General features: G+C 42.5%; 1 protein-coding gene across 2 annotated transcripts in view; it reads left to right on the forward strand.

Annotated features, from left to right (window-relative positions):
* The window catches only part of inppl1a (inositol polyphosphate phosphatase-like 1a), a 234,108-nt gene that overhangs the window by 191,975 nt on the left and 23,761 nt on the right, over positions 1–18,372 (forward strand). For both annotated transcript variants that reach the window (XM_072576755.1, XM_072576756.1), the window contains 6 exons: positions 1,088–1,201; positions 4,754–4,842; positions 5,991–6,078; positions 7,215–7,370; positions 14,757–14,832; positions 16,199–16,339. In XM_072576755.1, the coding sequence (XP_072432856.1) occupies positions 1,088–1,201; positions 4,754–4,842; positions 5,991–6,078; positions 7,215–7,370; positions 14,757–14,832; positions 16,199–16,339 (664 nt within the window). The remainder of the gene's footprint in view (positions 1–1,087; positions 1,202–4,753; positions 4,843–5,990; positions 6,079–7,214; positions 7,371–14,756; positions 14,833–16,198; positions 16,340–18,372) is intronic.

Here is an 18,372-nt window from a genome sequence, read left to right on the forward strand (position 1 = left end):
AAGACTGCTGAGGAGGAGGTCTAGTCCTTCCATTTCACAAAGGCATTTTGGGATGGGGTGAGGTGTCCCAATGTAAGTGAATGATGCAAAGTATGTATGATTGTGTGGATGTTTGTAAATTAAGGCTTAATATTCTTGTTAGTCACCTTCAGTGGGCTTTGAGAAGATAGATAGCAACCTACTGTTGTGCCTCAATTGAAATTGATAGTGCCCAAAAAAAGTCTAAGGGATTTGTTGGTAATGGGGATTTGTTGTGGAGGGTGAGCTGTGATCATGGACAGTAGGACAAGTAAATATCCTGCTGAGGGAGATTTGTTGAATCTTAAGATAAATTGTTTTGTCCAGTACTACGTTAAATGAAAGCACATGGAGTCTTTATTGCTTTGAGTTTCGAGTTTAAAAAAACTTGTTAGAACTGTACAGGGTGCTGAGACCTGGAGTACTGTGCACAGTGTTGGTGCCTGTTTTTAAAACAGAACATATCACCATTGGAGGCTATCCAGAAGATATCCACTTGGATGATCCGTGGGGTGGAACGGGTTGACTTCTAGAATGGCTAAACGGGTTAGTTCTTTATTCATGAGAGTTTAGAAGAACGAGGAGGTGATTTTATTGAAACACGTGAGATTCTGACGGGACTTGGTAAATATTGAGGATATATTTCCACAAACAGGAAAATCTCAAACTAGGAGGCATAGCCACAGAACAAGGGGATATTCATTTAAAACTGAGATGGAAGGAATCTATTCTCCCAAAGGACAGTGAATGTCTGGAATGGTCTACCCAAGAGAGTTGCGGAGGTTAGATCACTGAAGGACTTTAAAGAGGAGGTAGATAGATTTTTGAAGCATTACAAAGTTGAGGGCTATGGTTAATCAGCATGAAAGAGAAGTTGAGGCTTGAGTCAAATCAGCCATGATCTTGTTGAATGGAGGACTGACTAGAAGGGCTAAATGTCATCCTCCTACTCCTGCTTCGGTTTCTAGTTTTATGTTCTGACCTGGCTTTGGACAAGGCGATCTTACTAACAAAGTGAGAAATTGGTCTGACTGCTTGTTACTCATTCCTGGCTCATGTTTATATACAGGCCTATCCAAAACATCTGACCAGGCTTACATTGATTTTGAGAATATAGAAGCCATTGTGAAAACTGCCAGCAGGACTAAGTTCTTCATTGAGTTCTACTCTACCTGTCTGGAAGGTAAGTGATTGTAAATAGAAGCCCCTGCTCTTCCTTTCTTCAGCCTCCTGTCCCATCCTGACTTTGCTTTCTTCACACTACCAGGCTGCCCAAAAACTGATCCCTGATCCCTCTTCCCACCCCACCACTTCCCCCCACAACCCCCAAACACCCACAATTCTTCGCAACTTCAGCAAATAAACGTGTGATGATTCTTCACTGTTATCTGCCTTAATTCGCTCTTTAAGTACAGCTTCATATGGCCAGGAGGCTTGAGGTACCCAAGAAGGATCTGGGTACTGAGGAGCCTCTTTCGGGAGAGATGATGATGTAATTGAAACATCACTAGACTAGTAATCCAGGGACCTAGGCTAATATATTCAAAACCTAACAAAGATGCTGGTAGTATTGCTAAATTGAAGGGCTTCTCTTACGAGGAAAAGTTGGGTATGTTTGTTCTGTCTCTACTGGGGTTTAGAATAATGAGAGATGATCTTAGTGATAGAGTCATACAGCCATATAGCATGGAAACAGACCCTTCGGTCCAACCAGTCCATACCGAGCATAATCCCAAGGTAAACTGGTTCTACCTGCCTGTTTTTGGTCCATATCCCTCCATACCTTTCTTAATCATGTATCTGTCCAAATGTCTTTTAAACATTGTAATTGTACCCACATCCACTACTTCCTCAGGAGGTTCATTCCACACGCGAACCACCCTCTGTGTAAAAAAATTTCTACTTGTGTCTTTATTTGAAATCTCTCTCTCCTCTCACCTTAAAAATGTGCCCCCGAGTCTTGAAATTCCAATTGATTCTCTGATGGACTTTTGTGAAAGCTTTGCTCCAATTGTGCAGGGCCTTGGTGAGACCACACCTGAAATATCATGTATAGTTTTGGTCTCCTTATCTGAAGTGTAGTCATTGTTGCAATGTTAGAAATACAACAGCCACTTTGCACAAAGCAAACTCCAGCAACATCAATCTGACAATGACCCACATCTGCTTTTTTTGTACTTTTGATTGAGCAGGACAGACTTATGAGGAGAGCTGGAATCGGTTAGGATTATATTCACTGGAATTCATAAAAAGAGGGGCATCTCATAGAAACCTACAAAATTCCAATCAGACTGCATAGGGTAGATGCAGGAAGGCTGTTCTTGATGACAGGGGACTCCAGAATCTGGGGTTGCAGTCTAAGGATTACTGGGTAAGTCATTTAGAATTGAGAAGAGAAATTGCTTCACCCAGTGAGTAGTGACCCTGTGGAATTTGCTGCCTCAAAGTAGTCAAGGTCAAAACATTGTATGATTTTAAAAAAAGTTAAACAAGAAGCAGGAACAGGCTATTTAATTAGATAGTCATACAGCATTGAAACAGATCCTTTGGTCCAACCCATCCATGCCGACCAGATATCCTATATTAACAGAGTCCCATTTGCCAGCATTTGGCCCATATCCCTCCAGACACTTATTGATATACCCATCCAGATGACTTTTAAATGTTGTAATTGTACCAGCCTCCATCACTTCCTCTGGCATCTTGTTCCAGATAATCAACCATGAACATTAAGAATGATCAATTTCCCCCAACTTTTAATGTTCCTGTGAAAGAAAGGAATCAGACCATATGAGAGTCTGGTCCAACACCAAAGTTACCAACTCTTAGCTTCCCTTTGAACTACCATAGCAGACACCTGAATTATATCATATTGCTACTGAGGTCATGCTGTCCTGCTAGCACTTTGTCAGGGTAATTGGGGGCTGGGAAATAAAGGCCAGCAGTTCAAAGCAACCAAAAGTGGATGTGTTTTGGCTATCTTGGTCTTTGTGTTCCTGAGACTTGCTTTCAGTGCCATATTTTATTTATTGAATTTAAATTTCACCAGATGCTTTGATTGTATTTGAACCCGTGTCCAATATCCCTTGTAATTTTTTTTGTCACTGTACAAACCTCTGATCAATGTGCAGAAACCATTCATTGGAATGCAATTTGACCTGCAGAGTTTCCCAGCAGCCATGCATTTTAGAGAGAATATCCGTATCTCCACGACAGTAACCTGAGCCTCTGAATTACTAACTTGGCGACATTGCCACCATACCACTGCCTCCCAATAGATTTCTCAATAATTTCACCCTCCCTCACTCTTACTCCATGCTTACAATATGTATTCCATAATTACCTTCTAGTTGCTAATGAATCAGTCCAACTATATTCAAGATTTGTTTGATGTGTTTCCTAACATTCTGGGGTTGTACTTAGAAACTCTGGAGCTGTTGAAGTAAATTAAAACTGCACGTCCATTGCTGTGGCTAACAGTGATTCAGCCCTGGGTGTGGGGAGCGAAGAGTACGTTAAAAGGTTTGCGTGTATGTGGATCTGTAGCCAAACTTTTGAGTGTGGGTCTGTTCACACTGAGGTTTGGAGCCTTGCCATGTCCTGTGCTGCATTCCTGTAATTGAAAAGCTATTTTAGGATTGAAAGTGCACATTTAATTTCTGTGATTTTTTTTTCTTTTGTGTATTTTTCTTTGTGCAATTTGTGTATTCTAAAACTGGTGGTGACAACTTTTCTCATAACAACTACCCCTTTCTGTGGTGGCAGATTCCACAGACTCTCACTCTGATTTCAGGAATTTTTCCTCATCTCCGTTCAAAATAGCCTTCTTTATATCGTTAGACAGTAATCCCTGGTGCTAGATCCCCTACCATGGAGAAAATCCTGCATCTACCCTGTATAAAAACACTGTGGTACATCGATGGGCTGAATGGACTGCTACTGCTCCTACAGCTTTGCCGCTTTATTCATAAATACAAATTCAAATGCTGTGACTGTTATGCTGTTTGATTGCAGAGTTTAAATTTTAGGGCAGACCTTTAGCCATTAAAACTAGGCTGTAATAGTTCTTCCAAATGCTTTCTTTCAGCTGTCTTTTCTATGGTATTATCTCATATAGTTATACGAGATACAAGTGTAGTCACTCATCCATACTGAGGCCCAAATGCTCCAGCCATCTGAGACAGCAGTCCCAGCTCTTAGACTCTACACTCCAAACAAAGATTAGGTAACTAACTCACCTCTAATTCTGGTTGTGTCTGGGGCCTTGACTTTACTGTAACACATCATTTCAACTCTTGTTGTAGTCTCAATCAGACGCATCTTATCTCTGGCCTTCTAACCTGTTGTAATGGTGCTCCTTAACAATATCCTGAAGCAGTATCTCATCTTGCTGTTCAACACTCTGCAGCCCTCTGGTCAGAACATAGCTGTTAGTAAACTCACTTCCTGGTTCGTTCTTTGCTATCACACAGATATGCAATCAATAAGTGGAGTCCTGGAGGTGAGACTTAACATTTGGAGTGTTAGAGTTCAATAGGATTGGAAGGAGAGAAGACTGAGTGCTGTTTTGATGTGTGTTTCTGCTTCCTGCTCCTCCTTTCCTACCAATCAGCGTTAAACAATCTATCACCATTTGCAGCATGTTTAATATTGCTGCCAGCTCTGAGTACACACACCCATGATCTCAAGGAGAGAGAAATAATGTACTGACTTATGTTCGACCATTCTGTTGCAGAATTCAAGAAAAGTTCAGAAAATGATACACAAAGCTGTGACAACATCAACTTTCTGAAGGTTGGCTGGTCTTCAAGGCAACTCCCAACGGTAAATAAAGCAGACAGTATCTCTTTTTTGCTGTTATGTGCTATCTTGTTGTGCTTTATCCTTATTTCAGGGAGAAACAAAGGCAAAGGAGGGCCATGGATTCTGAACAGGGCCTTTCCCTGGAGCGTCGGAAGCTGAGGGGTGGCCTTACAGAGGTTTATAAAATCATGAGGGGCATGGATAGGATAAATAGACAAAGTCTTTTCCCTGGGGGGGGGGGGAATCCAGAACTAGAAGGCATAGGTCTCGGGTGAGAGAGGTAAGATATAAGAGAGATCTAAGGGGCAACGTTTTCACACAAAAGGTGGTACTTGTATGGAATGAGCTGCCAGAGGAAGTGATGGAAGCTAGTACAATTACAACATTTAAGAGGCACTTGGATGGGTATATGAATAGGAAGGGTTTGGAGGGAAATAGGGCAGGTGCTGGCAGGCGAGACTAGATTGGGTTGGGATATCTGGTCAGCACGGACAAGTTAGACCGAAGGGTGTGTTTCTGTGCTGTTTATCTCTATGACTCTATAACTCTAATGTGCGTGACCATTCACAATCTGAGGGTGTTTTGAAGTATTTTACAAACCGTGTTGTTTGTTAAGTGTAGTTATTGCAATGTCGGAAATACAACAGCCACTTTGCACGCAGCAAACTCCATCAACATCAATCTGACAATGACCCACATCATCTTTTTTTTGTCGTTGTGATTGAGCAATAAATACTCAGCGGGATGTTGGTGAGAACTCTCTTGCTGTTTTTCAAATTAGTGGCCTTGAGATATTTCCACCTACTCAAGAGGGCAGTTAGAACCTTGATGCAGAGTCTCTTTGAAAGGCAGTTCCTTCGTATTTCATTGAGTGTCAGTCTCGATGATGGGCTTAAGCCTCTGAAGTGGGTCTGGAATCCACATCTGCCTCACTCAGAGTATGTTGCACCATTAAACCATATTCGAGTCTTCCTTGAAGGCTGTGTAGATACCAGTGTATTATATAGATTTAGTAACAGTCGAAAATTAATATATTATCATTTGTGGCGTAGAAAGTGACCATTCGGCCCATCAAGTACATGTTGATAGCTTTACTTTATAATTCACAAGGCTAATTATTAGTTGATTAACAAATAAATTGTCAATGATGCATACATTTTATTTTAAAGCTGAAGCCAATTCTGTCAGATATTGAATATCTTCAGGACCAGCACCTCCTCCTGACTGTCAAATCGGTGGATGGTTATGAATCCTATGGTAAGTGTTGCCAGCATAATGGAAAGGAATATTCTGATTAAACCTACTGCACATATTCAGATGTCAGGTGAAAAAAAACAGTAAGCCTACCCATCTGTCCTCTGTGAATCCAATTCCATGCGACGTGGTCGATCTTGATGTGTGAACTGACCCCTAACATCATCCTGGGCATCAGTAGGAACCAAATGTCAAAGTTAATTGCTTCTGCCACTGAAATCTCATGTATGTCTTAATGTTCAGTGGTCTTGGTTTTTCTAGTGCTCTTTTGTTATCTGCTGGCAATAAAGTTGAGCTCAAAACTCTACCCTATATCTGTTCGCACTCGAAGCCCTCTTAGCTTGTCACACTGGTCTTCACTAAATTACATTGGCTCCTCGGACCTCACATCTGGATTTGAAATTGAAAATGTCTCCTTATTTTTAATACCCTCATTGCCTCACCGTAGCTTATATATCTCAAAGCTTTTCTATATGTATCTTGTTGGCATTAGTAGAAACAGAAACCATAATAGTGACCAAGAAAACCAATAGGTGATGTGGAACAAGCTTCTTTACCAAATGTGAATGGTGAGAATTCAGTACTCATTAACATGGAATAATTTAACTGCATTGAGGGAGAAGCTAGGCAACTATATGGGGGAAGGGGAATTGAGAATAATGCAGATGGAATTTGAGGAGAAAGCTAGAGTAGGAAATGATGTATTGAAATGGATCGATTGAGCCAAATGACCTTGTTCTGTGCAATAACTCTATAAAACCCTTGAAACCTCACTTTAGCCCAGTAAAGTCTGTTCCTTAGCTCTGGCATCAATGTATTTTTTTCATCTTTAGTTCCACCATTGGTATCCAGGCTTTCTGTCATCTGGCATCTGCCAACTAGCATTTTCTCCCTCTACCCCTTTGTCAGACGTTCTGAGGAAGGGTTACCAGACCTAAAACATTAACTCTGATTTCTTTTCACTGATGTTGCCAGACCTGCTGAGCTTTTCCAGCAAATTTTTTTTGGCTGAGAGGTGAATCTGTTCCTGGGTTGAACCCCAGCTGAGAGTATGATTTATATTGGGTGGAGTTCTGTGTGTTAGCAAGCCTGTCATTTGATTCTTAACTCCTTCTCCCAATGTGTTCTGTCTCTCTCAGGGGAGTGCTGCATTGCGCTGAAGTCAATGATTGGCAGTACTGCTCAACAATTCCTGACATCGTTATCACACAGAGGAGAGGAGACTGGCAACATTCGTGGATCCATGAAGGTTCGGGTGCCAGCAGAGAGGATTGGAACTCGGGAGCGTCTTTATGGTGTGTAACGTGTCAACATGAGCAAGCTTTGTTTTCTTTCATTGGCTTAGTTCAGAGGTCTCAAATAGTGTTGCTGACCCCTTATTGTTTTTGTGGACTTCATGCTGTTTAAACTGAGCTAGACTGCAGTTACACTTGTCAGCATTGTATTGACATGGAATGGTTTCATCTTTTGTGCTTTTTGTTTGCACCATTTGAAATGGATAAAGTAGCAGATGTCATGTCCTCTTTTCAGCTCACAGAATTGGTTGTTCCATGTTGTGGTTTTGAATAGTGCCATCCTGTCCAGTCAAAGCCCACAGGCTAGGGAAACTTCATTTTTTTGTGTAGGGAAGGGATTGGTTGTAGTGAAGGCTAATGGGAAGATGGCCAGCAACTTGAGCACTATGCTCCTGCGTAAATCTGGATAGGACACTACATAGGACAAACAGGAAGAAAGTTAGCCACAGGATACACGAACCCCAGCCAACCACAAAAAGACACGACCCTCTCTCCCTCATAGCCCTACACATGGATGAAAAAAAAGCCACAGTTTCGACTGGGACAACACATCTATCCTGGGACAGGCTAAGCAAAGGCACGCCAGAGAATTCCTAGAGGCCTGGCACTCCAACCACAACGCCATAAACAAACGCATAGATCTAGATGCCATCTATCAACCCCTCAGAAAACGAACAGGAAATGACATCACCACAAACCCCAGGAACCCCATCCAGGAGAAAGATATAAATAGAAAGCAGGAGACAACAGCTTCGCTTCATTTGGAGGTCACCACTGATGATGTTACCTAGCCAGGTAACGAAACGTCTGGATATCAAACCTACAGCTCAGCGAGCAAACCTACACCCTAAATCTCAACCTGAGCTACAAACCTTCACAAACCTTGCATAAATCTGGATCTTTAGATTTGGAAGAATGAGAGAAGTAAAAACAATGTTTCAGTCAAATGCTCCAAGCCATAAGGGTATGCTTACTGATTGTGAGAGATGAAGAGAAGTGGGAGTGAATTCATGTGGAGCATAAATGCTTCCATGGACCAACTGAACCCCAAATGGGTTGTTCCACTGCTGAACGCTATAATGTTGGAGCCCGGCTGGCTTTTGTTGCATTGAGCACTTGTTTATTTTTAAGGAAGGAAAGTATTGCTTTCCTAACCCTGGAGCAAAAGCAGAGGACACTTCCTGGCAGTTTTCCCCAACTACTGGGAACCCAGCCAGCAATGATTGAAAGACTCATGATGTGGCATCACTTTGAACTCTGTTAAAAAAATGCTCTGCCTCGCTCAGCTTTCTGCTTCATTGTCATTGCATTCTGTCTCTTGAGTTCCAGTGTTTATGCAGCACTTTCTAATGTAGAAATGTGGCCAAGAGCTTTTCTCAGTGGGTTCCTGGCCCCCTTAGGATTGACTTAAAAGTTTTGCAGGGCCTTGTAAAAATAACATAGTCTCATTCTGTCCTTCATTGGGATTTCTTATGACCACGATGTTAATGGAAAATGCCTAGGTGAACTTGTAATGTCACCATAACAAGTTTTTATGATGGAACAATTGACAGAAGTATGTAGACTTTTAATGTTCCACTTCAATGCATGATATCAAAAATCAATAGAACAGGTTGTATGTTGGATTAGTGGTGCTGGAAGAGCACAGCGGTTCAGGCAGCATCCAACGAGCAGCGAAATCGACGTTTCGGGCAAAAGCCCTTCATCAGGAATTCCTGATGAAGGGCTTTTGCCCGAAACGTCGATTTCGCTGCTCGTTGGATGCTGCCTGAACTGCTGTGCTCTTCCAGCACCACTAATCCAGTATTTGGTTTTCAGCATCTGCAGTCATTGTTTTTACCAGGTTGTATGTTGCAGAGTGCAGAGTCTGGAGCTTTTTAGCATATTATTCCAAGGGAGAGTGGACCTGAAATTTAGATTCTGAGGTACAATGGACAATAGTCTCCTGTGCTTGTGTTGCAGATGTATGGATGTGAATTCCTTTGTTTTATTCCAGTTGTTGTTATTGGGAGCTTGGTGCATATGCTGCATTGTTGTTGCTGAGAGTCTTGATGGACCACTTTAGAGACCAGCTGAAGCTCAACTGCATTAATGTGGGACTGGAGTTTGCATACAGATCAGATTTCTTTCTAAAAGAATTCCTTCATGGGATGTGGGAGTCATTGGCTGGGCCAGCATTTATTGCCCATCCCTAGTTACCCTTGAGAAGATGGCGGTGAGCTGCTGTAGTCCATGTGCTGGAAGTAGACTCTCCATGCCAACATGAAGGAGTTCCAGGATTTTGACTAAAAGACACTAAAGGAATGACTATTTATTTCCAAGTCAGGACTGATAGAGTTTTGTTGGGGAACCTGGTTGTGTTGGTGTTCCCATGTATCTGCTACCCTAATCCTTTGAGGTAATAGTGGTCGTGGTTGCTGTCTAAAGAGCCTTGGTGAATTTCTTCCCAGCAAGTGGGGAGTATTCCATCATGCTCCTGACTTGTGCCATTGTAGGTAGTGAACAAATTATGTGGAGTCAGGGGGTGAGTTACTCATTGCAAGATTCCTAGACTCTGACCTGTTCTTGTAGCCGTAGTACTTAGATGACTAATCCAGTTAAGTTTCTGGTCAATGTTAGCTTCCAGGATTTTGGTAGTGGGAGGTTTCAGTGACAGTAATGTGATTGAATATCAAGTGATGGTGGTTCGATTCTCTCTTGTTGAAGATGGTTATTGCCTGGTACTTGTGTGGATGTGAGTGCTACTTGCCACTTATCAGTCCAAGACTAAATATTGTCCAGGTCTTGCTGCATTTGAGCATGAACTGCTTCATTATCTGAGCAGTCACAAATAGTGCTGAATGTTGTGCAGTCATCGGCGACCATCCCAGTTCTGACCTTATGTTGGAAGGAAAGTCATTAATAAAGCAACTGAAAATGGTTGGGCCTGAGGCACAAGGGGCTGGTTGAAGATTGTTGCAAATGTTTCGGCCTTACCTTTTACATAATTGTCCACGGCTCCCCCATCTTTAAGGATAGGCTGTTTAGCCTTCTCCAATATGCAGTTTTAGTGTCCTGATCTCTGAGCTAGGAAGCCCTAGTTCATGTCCAGCCCAGTCCAGAAGTATGTCACAACATCTCCAAATAGGTTGATGAGAAAATATCTACTCTGAGGAATTCTGCAACCTTGATGTCATACTCTGTCAAATGCTGCCCTGATTTCAAAAATCATAACTCTCACCTCACCTTTTGAATTCAGCTGTTTTGTCCATGTTTGAACCAAGGATCACATGACATCGGGAGCCATGTGGCTCAGGCTGAAACCAACTGAGCATCAATGTGCGGATTATGGCTATGCAAGTGCTCCTTGCAAGTGCTCATCATAATACTTTCCATTACTTTACTGATGATCAAGAGTAGACTGATGAGGCAGTAATTGACCAGGTTGGATTTGTTTTGATTTTTGTGAACAGGACATACCCAGGAGATTCTCTAGGTTGTTAAGTGCATGCCTGAGCTGTCCTGGAACAACTTGGCTGGGGGGGAGCAGCAAGTTCTCAATCACAGGTCTTCAGTACCATTGCCTGAACTTTGTCAGGAGCCATAGCTTTTGCAGTATTCTGTATCTCCAACTGTTCATTGATATCATGAGTGAATTGAATTTACTGAATATCAGTAACTATGTTACTGGGGACCACTGAAGAATGTCAAGATGAATGATCAACTCTCACTTCTGGTTGAAGATTGTTGCAAATGCTTCGGTCTTTCTTTTTATGCTGATGTTCATGGCTTATCCATCTTTAAGGTTGTTTCGCCTTCGCTAATGAGATGTTTCATTATCCACCACCGGTCATATTATGCCAGGACTGCAGAGCTTTGATCTGATCTATTAGTTGTGAAATCGCTTAGCTGTGTCACTTGCTGCTTCTGCTGTTTGGCACACAGGTGGTCCTGTTTTGTAGCTTCGCCAAGTTTATATTTTAAATAATACCTGGTGCTGCTCCTGGCATGCTCCTGTATGTACTAGGATTAATCCTCTGGTTTGATGGTAATGCTAGAGTGGGGGTATGCTGCGTTATGAAATTGCAGATACAGATTGTGTTGAATACAATTCTGCTGCAGCTGGTGGTCCACAGCACCCACTTTTGACTTGACAAGATTTCATTTTTATATAGTCTCTGAGGTGGTCAATCTCACCAGTACTGTAATGAACAGATGCATCCAGTCTTGTAGCTATGTTGTCTGAACTTGTCCAGCTCAGTCAATAGTGGTAGTGTTGAACCACTCTTGGTGATGGACATTGAGGACCCCACCAAAGTACACTCTGCCCATCTCACTTTCAGTGCTTCCTTTGAATGATGTTTGATGTGGAGGAATACCGACTCATCAACAGGTATGTGGGTATTTATGTGGGATGTTCGGGGAGGATCTGGTCATCAGCAGGAGGTTTTCTTGCCCATGTTTAACCTGAAGCTGAGACTTTCTGTCCAGAGTCGATATTGAGGATTGACAGGGCAACTCTCTCCCATACACCACAGTACAACAACTGCTTCTGTCTTGCTGGTGGGACAGAACATATGGTTATAGGATGATGGTATTGTCTGGAACATTGTCTATAAACTGTGCCAGTTTGTATAAATATGATAGGTGTCACTTGAAAGGTCTCTGAGACAACTGTCTAACACCGATCCAGATAGACACTTGGCAAATATGGCAAGGACTGAATGACATCACAGGTTCTAAAAAGACAGTGCAAGATAGCAGATGATGACACGTCCCTCCCAGATTGTCTCAGTGCCTTCCATGCTTGCTTTGAGCAGAATTTCGGCGGAGAGATAACACCTATTCCGACAAGTCCAAACGAACCTATCCCAACTGTCACTACATCAGAGATCAGACCAACGGACTACCAGGCCGTGCACTCAGCCCGTGCACAGATCAACTGGCAGAGGTCTTCGCGGACCTCTTCAACCTCTCCCTGCAGCAGGCCAATGTCCCTGCCTGTTTCAAAAGGGCCAACATCGTCCCTGTGCCTAAGAAGACTTATGCAGCATGTCTCAATGACTACCGCCCAGTGGCCCTAACTTTGGTGGTCATGAAGTGCTTTGAAAGGTTGGTTATGGCATTAATCAACTCCAGCCTCCCCACTACTCTTGACACACTCCAATTTGCCTATAGGACCAACAGATCCACGTCAAATGCCATATCACTTGCCCTTCACTCCTCCCTAGAACATCTTGACACCAAGAACAGTGCAATAAAGTCTTCAACACTATTATTGGGGTGGCACAGTGGTTAGCACTGCTGCCTCACAGCGCCAGAGACCCGGGTTCAATTCCCGCCTCAGGTAACAGTCTGTGTGGAGTTTGCACATTTTCCCCGTGTCTGCGTGGGTTTACTCCGGGTGCTCTGGTTTCCTCCCACAGTCCAAAAATGTGCAGGTTAAGTGAATTGGCCATGCTAAAATTGCCTGAAGTGTTAGGTGAAGGGTTAAATGTAGGGGAATGGGTCTGGGTGGGTTTCTCTTTGGAGGGTCAGTGTGGATTGTTGGGCCAAAGGGCCTGTTTCCACACTAAGTAATCTAATCTATTATCCCCTCGAGACTGATTACTAAACTTAGTGATCTCTGATTAAGCCCCACTCTCTGTAACTGGATCCTCAGTTTCCTGACCCACAGGCCACAATCAGTGAAGATTGGGAATAATATTTCATCCTCACTGCCACTCAACACTGCCTGCCCCCCCCCCCCAAAGGGGTGCATACTCAGCTCCCTACTGTACTCACTGTATACTCATGACTGCATCACCAAGTACAAGACTAATGCCATTTACAAGTTCATTGATGACACCACTAGTCAGTCGTATCTCAGATGGCAACGCAACAGAATACAGACAGGAGGTGGAAAACCTGGAAAAATGGTGCACTGAGAACAACCTAGCTCTGAATGCTGGCAAAACCAAGGAACTCATTATTGACTTTCGGCAGGATGTTACTCATGCCCCCCTATGCATTAACAGCACAGAGATGGAACAAGTGGAGAGTGTTAAGCTCCTCGGAGTGGTCATCCATTACAAGCTTTCTTGGACTCTTCATGCAGACACAATGATTACAAAGGCCCAACAATATCTCCTCTTCCTTAGGCAGCTGAGGAAATTTGGCATGACGGCAAATACCCTTGCCAACTTTTATAGGTGTGCCATCAAGAGCATCCGTCTGGATGTATCGCTACCTGGTTTGGCAACTGTGCCATTCAAAATCAAAGACCGTTACAGAGTGGTGAACTCAGCCCAGACAATCACACAGGCCAACCTCCCATCTGTAGAATCCATCTACCAGGCCCGCTGTCAAGGAAAAGTCGCCAGCATTCTCAAAGATCCATCCCACCCTGGCAATGTTTTTCTACAACCTCTATCATCATGGAGAAGGTACAGAAGCCTGAACACAAGCACCAGCCGGTTTCGTAACAGTTTCTTCCCACTGTTGTTAGAATGCTGAATGGATTCGCAAACTGTTAACTTCGCCTGTACCTGTGTTTTGGTTTTCATCACTATTTACCTTTATTTACTTATCTACGGTGCTTAACTCTGTGATGTGCCTGTTTTGCTCGCAAGACAAAGCTTTTCACTGTGCCTCGGTACACGTGACAATAAATTCAATTCAATTCCCAAAGTGGCACTAGCCCCAGAAATTGGTAAAGAGGATTTTGCAGGGTTGACAGGGTTGAGTTTGCTGTTGTCATTTCCAGTTCCTAGTGAATGCCAAGTAGTCTGTCTGGTTTTATTCTTTCCTTGGGATTCTTAGCAGATAATATAACTGAATAGTTTGCTTGGACACATCAGTAGGCAGTTTGTGTTATAGCTTTTTGTACCACACACATCAGTTTCATTTTGATGAAGTGAGGAATGCTAGCTCACCTGGGACACTGAGGGATCTCGGCATCATTGGAGCACTCTCAGTATTATGTAGAGTTAGCTGAGATTCTTGTGCTGAAGTCTGCAGGGAAAAATTTAAACTCTCAAATCTCTTAACTCTTCTGAGGGTACTATCCACTGTGACGTGGTGAACAGCATGACAGCATTGTGAAGTGCAGGTTTGCTGGCCAATTAGTTCGCCAAAGTTTATAGAACCTTGTAGATATCCTACTATTTTTAGTGGCTTAGTCATACTTTCAAAGTAGTTAATTGTGAAGTGGGCCGATACTTTTCCGTCACAGTGGGCAGCATATTATTTAATGGTGACGGTGTTCCAGCTCCATCTATTGGTACCAATAAGGTACAACACATCCAATTCCAGATCATTTCAATACTGTAAAATCACTTAGATGTTTAAGCTTTGATTTCACTCAGGAGAGTATTGCACTGAACACAGCACAGCTGATGGTGTGAATGTCTCCACTGTTTTTCATAGAATGGATTAGAGTCGACAAGGATGAGACTGGAGCAACCAAAGGGAAGCCAGGATGTCGATTGAGCCAAGACTTCAAGTACGGTCATTTATTCCCTGATCTTTTCTTTCTTGGATGTCTGCAATTGCCAATTATACTGACTCTTCCTCCATGGCCAAGGGAAAGGGAGGGCTTCAGCATCTTTGGGAAACTGTCCCAGTCCTTTCAAGTGGGGCTGTATAGTAACAAATTTTGTTATGACAAATCACTCAGAAATTTACTGTCCTTTTAAGTTATTTAAAATCAAAGTTGATGTTGCAGTTACCTTAGCTCATCTGTTATTGAAAGCCTAAACCATCTGTGAACCTCCGGAATCCACACTCAACACTTTTGCAGCTGACCTTCCACTTGCTGTGAACTGCAGGTCATCTAAACCTTTGTAATTTCCTCTCTCTTTTCATCCATCGCCCCTAAACTTGGTGATGTGCCCTGTCTTCCAGTTCAAGTTTTATATTCTCATTCCTTCTCTTCAAAATCCTCCACAGATTCTCTCTCCCTATCTCAATAACTTCCTGCCATTCCTCCCATAACCACAGCCATCCAAGATCACTTTGCTCCTCATCTATTATTAATTAATTCTGGCATCTTGTATTTTACACTAACACTCATTTCTCCTCTCAATGGTTTTAAATCTGTGTCCTCTGGTTGTTGACCCTCCTACTACTGGAGACAATTGCTGCTTATTTACTCCTTCAGAAGCATTTTTCGCACCTACAACTCGTACAGTCTCTGAGGACGAGGACAGCAGGTGCACGCAAACACGACCCCCTGCAAGTTCTCCTCCAAGACACTTGCCACCCAGCTTGGAAATATATCACTGTTCCTTCTGTGTTACACAGTCAGAATCTGAGAACACCTTCCCTAACAGCATTGTGGATATGCTGAAGTCACATGGGCTGCAGCAGTTCAAGAAGGCAGCTCACCACCACCTTCCCCAGAATAATTAGAGATGGACAACCAATGTAGGCCTAGCTAGTGATGCCACATTGTGTGAATGAATCAAAGCAAAATTAATTTCTTCATGACTTGGAGCAGCTCTATTAAAAATCCCATAACCTGTTTTGTAACGAGCATAACCCCAGCCCCTCCACGTACTGAAATCTCCAGTATCATTCTAGAAGATCTCTGCACCCTTTCTTGGATCTATCTTTCTATTTTTGATGTAAGAATGGGCCATTCTGTAGGTTTGATTACAAACTGGATTTAATGATCATTTGCACTCCCACTGGTTTGTAATCTCTATCTAACTTACTAAGCTTTGTGCCAAAGGTGATTTCTTCCCTCAGTAGTGACAAAATTTCTTGCTGCTTTGCGTGAATCACAACAACAGAGTGGCGGCCTGATGCACAGATAATTGTACATAGTTGAGTGATTTCAGCTTTAACTCTTCGATCTCATCTTTCAGAGCAACCTCAAAGAAGCTGGCTTCTGCAGACAACGTAGGAATTCAGCTTGGGAAACCACCATGTGAAGAGGTGGAGAAACCCAGTTGTACTGCCATGGGGCGTGCACCAATTCCACTTCCTGGGGCAGCTGCTGAAGACAGGTAGAAACCATGGGGTCTGGGGGAAGATCATTTCTAGAGAAGTGCTATGGGCCATCAGCAAACCCAGAATTTTATTTCACCGTAATGAATGTCTCATGAACTAACATAACTGTCAGTTTATTATTACGACCAAGCTAGGCAACCAACTCTACTTCAAGAGGAATGGAGATGGTATGGTAGGACCAGCTCCAGGTGAATCTGTAAATAAGCTCCAATTTGTTGAAGAACCTGGTGAAATACTCCAAACCTGCAGGTTAGAGAATGGAAGCTGTTTGAGGAAGAGCTAGCGATCCCATTAGAATAGATGAAAACTTTGTAGTCATGCCACATTAGTTATCGAAGTTGTAAACAACTAAGCTAAGGAGAGGAGGAGGCTGCACAAACATGTTCATTGGCAAGGGTTGGAAGCTTGTTAATGCGAAAGGTGAGACTGATGTATTTGCAACCAAAAGTTCCACATGGACAATCCATGTGGGCCCCTTTCTGAGGTCATCACAGATGCTAGTCTTCAGCCAATTTGATTCATTCCACAAGGCACTGAGTCAAGCAAAGGCTATGGGCCCTGACAAATACCTGACTATGGTGGTGAAGGCTTTCCCTCCATAATTAATGGTGATCCAGTCAAGCTGTAGCAGTACAGCGGCAACAGATGTATACCTGACACTCTGGAAAGTTGCCCTGAAATGTCTACTTGATAAAAAGCAAGACAAATTCAACCTGGCCATTTACTGCCCTATTAGTCTACTTTCGATCAACGGTGAAATGATGGAAGAGGAAATATAAGTGTAGAAATGAAAGTGAGTGAGAATGTAAAAACAGATAGTAAGAGTTTTGATAAATGTTTAAATAAGAGAAGAGTTAACAAAGTGAGCGTTGGTCTTTTGTAAGGTTAGACTGCGTAATTATTGTGAAATAAGAAAATGGCAAATGAATTGCATAAGTATTTTTAGAGGGTACAGGTAACATCCCAGAAGCTGTGCTACATCAGGAAATAGAAGCTCCGGAAAAATACAATCTCCAGTCAAGTAAATCTTTGGCGCTGTGAGCTGTCAAGTACCTGGGTTCTGAATGACTACAACTTAGTCTTAAAGAAGTGATTAGAGAGAGAGTTCAAGCATTGCTTTTGATTTTCCAAAGTTGCTTTGATTAGAGGTCAGTCCTATTTGATTGGAAGAAATGGGAGTGAAGACCAGTAATTCCCCTGGATATGATGGGATGCATCCCAGGATTTTAAAGAAAGTGCTGCATGGATAGTGGATGCACCGAAAGTGACCTTCCAAAAATCCTTGGGTTCTGGAAAAGTCCCAGAGGATTGGAAAAGTATCAATGTAAAATCCTTATTTAAAAAGAGAAGGAGACAGAAAAACCAGTACCTGTAAGCCAGTTAGCTTAATGCACTATTGGAATAGTGTTCTATAGTCTGTTATTAAGGATGTAATAGCAGAATGTTTAAAAATACACAATATGATCAAGCAGAGACAGCATAGCTTCACAAAGAGGAAGTCATGTCTGACAAATTGGTTAGAATTCTTTGAGGAAGCAGCAAGCAGGGTAGACCAAGGGCAAGCACTGGCTGTAAAATGTTTAGATTTCCAGAAATAGTTTGATAAGGTATCGGACGTTAGGCTATTTACAGTAAGGACCTGTGGTGTTCAAAACAGTATATTAGCTGGATAGAGAATTGGTTAATTCATAGAAAACAGAGTTGGGATAAAAGGGGACATTTTTTCAGTATGGCAATTTGGAACTAGTGGAGTGCCACAGGAATCAGTACAGGTACACAGTTATTTAGAATATATATTAATAACTTGGATGAGGAAAGTGAATGCATTGTCACCAAGTTTGTACTTGTCCCAAAAATAGGTAAGAAAGCAAGTAGTGAGGATGAGACAGTCTGCAGAGGGACGTAGACAGGTTTAAGCAAGTGGGCAAAAACAAGGCAGATGAAATTAAATGTGGGAAAAATGTGAGGTTATGCACTTTGACCAGAAGCAGCTGAATAATATTTAAGTGGAGAAAGATTACAGACAGCT

Source organism: Chiloscyllium punctatum, chromosome 9 (assembly GCF_047496795.1).
Source record: "Chiloscyllium punctatum isolate Juve2018m chromosome 9, sChiPun1.3, whole genome shotgun sequence".
Lineage (NCBI taxonomy): Eukaryota > Metazoa > Chordata > Chondrichthyes > Orectolobiformes > Hemiscylliidae > Chiloscyllium > Chiloscyllium punctatum.